The sequence below is a fragment of the Porcisia hertigi genome, chromosome 36, assembly GCF_017918235.1.
Source record: "Porcisia hertigi strain C119 chromosome 36, whole genome shotgun sequence".
Classification (NCBI taxonomy): Eukaryota; Euglenozoa; class Kinetoplastea; order Trypanosomatida; family Trypanosomatidae; genus Porcisia; species Porcisia hertigi.
The window spans coordinates 2,292,346-2,293,757 of NC_090595.1; the positions used below are offsets into that span (position 1 = coordinate 2,292,346).

At 52.9% G+C, this 1,412-nt stretch overlaps 1 protein-coding gene across 1 annotated transcript; it reads right to left on the bottom strand.

The window, feature by feature from the left end:
- Positions 1 to 563: 563 nt before the first annotated feature.
- On the bottom strand, positions 564 to 1,082 carry JKF63_00570 (uncharacterized protein; the record flags this gene model as incomplete). Its single annotated transcript, XM_067896621.1, has 1 exon — positions 564 to 1,082. The coding sequence occupies one exon, from the start codon at positions 1,080 to 1,082 to the stop codon at positions 564 to 566; it is 519 nt and encodes a 172-aa protein (XP_067752778.1).
- Between the last annotated feature and the right edge of the window lie 330 nt (positions 1,083 to 1,412).

The window sequence follows — 1,412 nt, forward strand, 5'->3', positions numbered from 1 at the left end:
TTGGGTTATTCTATCAGTGGGACACAGTGAGGATGTAAGGGGGGTTCGAGAGGAGCCGAGACGCTACGAGGAAAAAGAAATGATGATAAGCAGCACTTAAGAATCATCGCTCTTACGCATGCCTATACCCCATATTACAAGCTGCACCGACAGCTGCTACGCCTCCGCGCATACATGTGTGAAAAAAAAAAGAGGAAACTACAGCTGCATGGCTCCTTTCTTCCGTTGGTGGGGAAAAGAGGGAGTAAAAAATGCATGTGTGTGTGTGTATACGTGTCGGGAGGGGGGAGGGGGGAGACGAACGGCGACGCCGCGTACTGACTATGCCCGCTCAAAGAAAAAATTGCTTTTTTTATATATCCTCCTCCTCCTCCTCCTCCTCCTCCCCCCGGGGGAGGATCGCACCCTCGTATCGTATCCTACACGACTGATCAAGACGTAGGTGCGTGCGTGTGTACGGACATATGTGCCACCGTGAACAGGTTCTCTTCCGCAACGGCGGGGGAGAGGAAGGAGAGGGAGGACCGGTGTGCAGAGAAAATGTAGTAATCGACAACAATGCCCTACTGTAGAGAGCAATCTGGGCGATTCTGCTGACCTTTGTGGCACATCGATTTCGACGAGCTCACTGTTGAGCAGCGGCTTTTTTTCCCTTTAGGAGAGGGTGAACGATGCGGATCATGAGGAGACGACAAGGCTTTTTGGGTACCGTCACCTGCCGCTGCAGACGTCAAGCGAGCCGTCGACCCATGACCTTCACTGCAAAATAGGTGTTTATTCTTCTTGTCTGTTGGCGGGGAATTGGCCGAGTCCGGTGTGGACAAATTCTCAAGTTTCGGCTGCAAACATGAAGCCCCAAGCTGGTGCGTAGGGCGCAGGTACACTGGAATGATGCTTTCCATGACGTTCTCCTGCGGCCATACCTCGTTCTCGGGAATCGTTTGAATATAAGTCCAATTATAGTGCGAATTGCCGCACGGTCGCTTGCACTCGATTACGCTGATGCCACGTCGCGGGTCGTTATACGACTTGCGTGCTACTCCGCAGTGCTGGCATCGCACAAGATAGGCAACACCTGTCATGATATCAGAGACCCACTCATCTGGGGCAACGTGTCAGCGGAAAAAAAAAACAAAGCAGTGGGAGGAGAGGAGGGGGGGGAGGGGGGCAGTGCATGTGCATGTGCTCATGAAAAAGAAAGAGTGCAGGTGTGGTAACAGAAGGAAGGCGTCGATGATTTGAGGGTGAGCCTCGCACAAACGCACACCCATACGCACGAGCCCCCTCTGATGCGCGGATACTCAGTAGATGGCAAGCAGAAAAATGGAGAGAGAATAGACATGGAAGAGAGGGGTGAGAGAAAGAGAGGGGGGGTGGAGGGGGGGGAATGGAGGAGGAGGAGGAATGGGAAA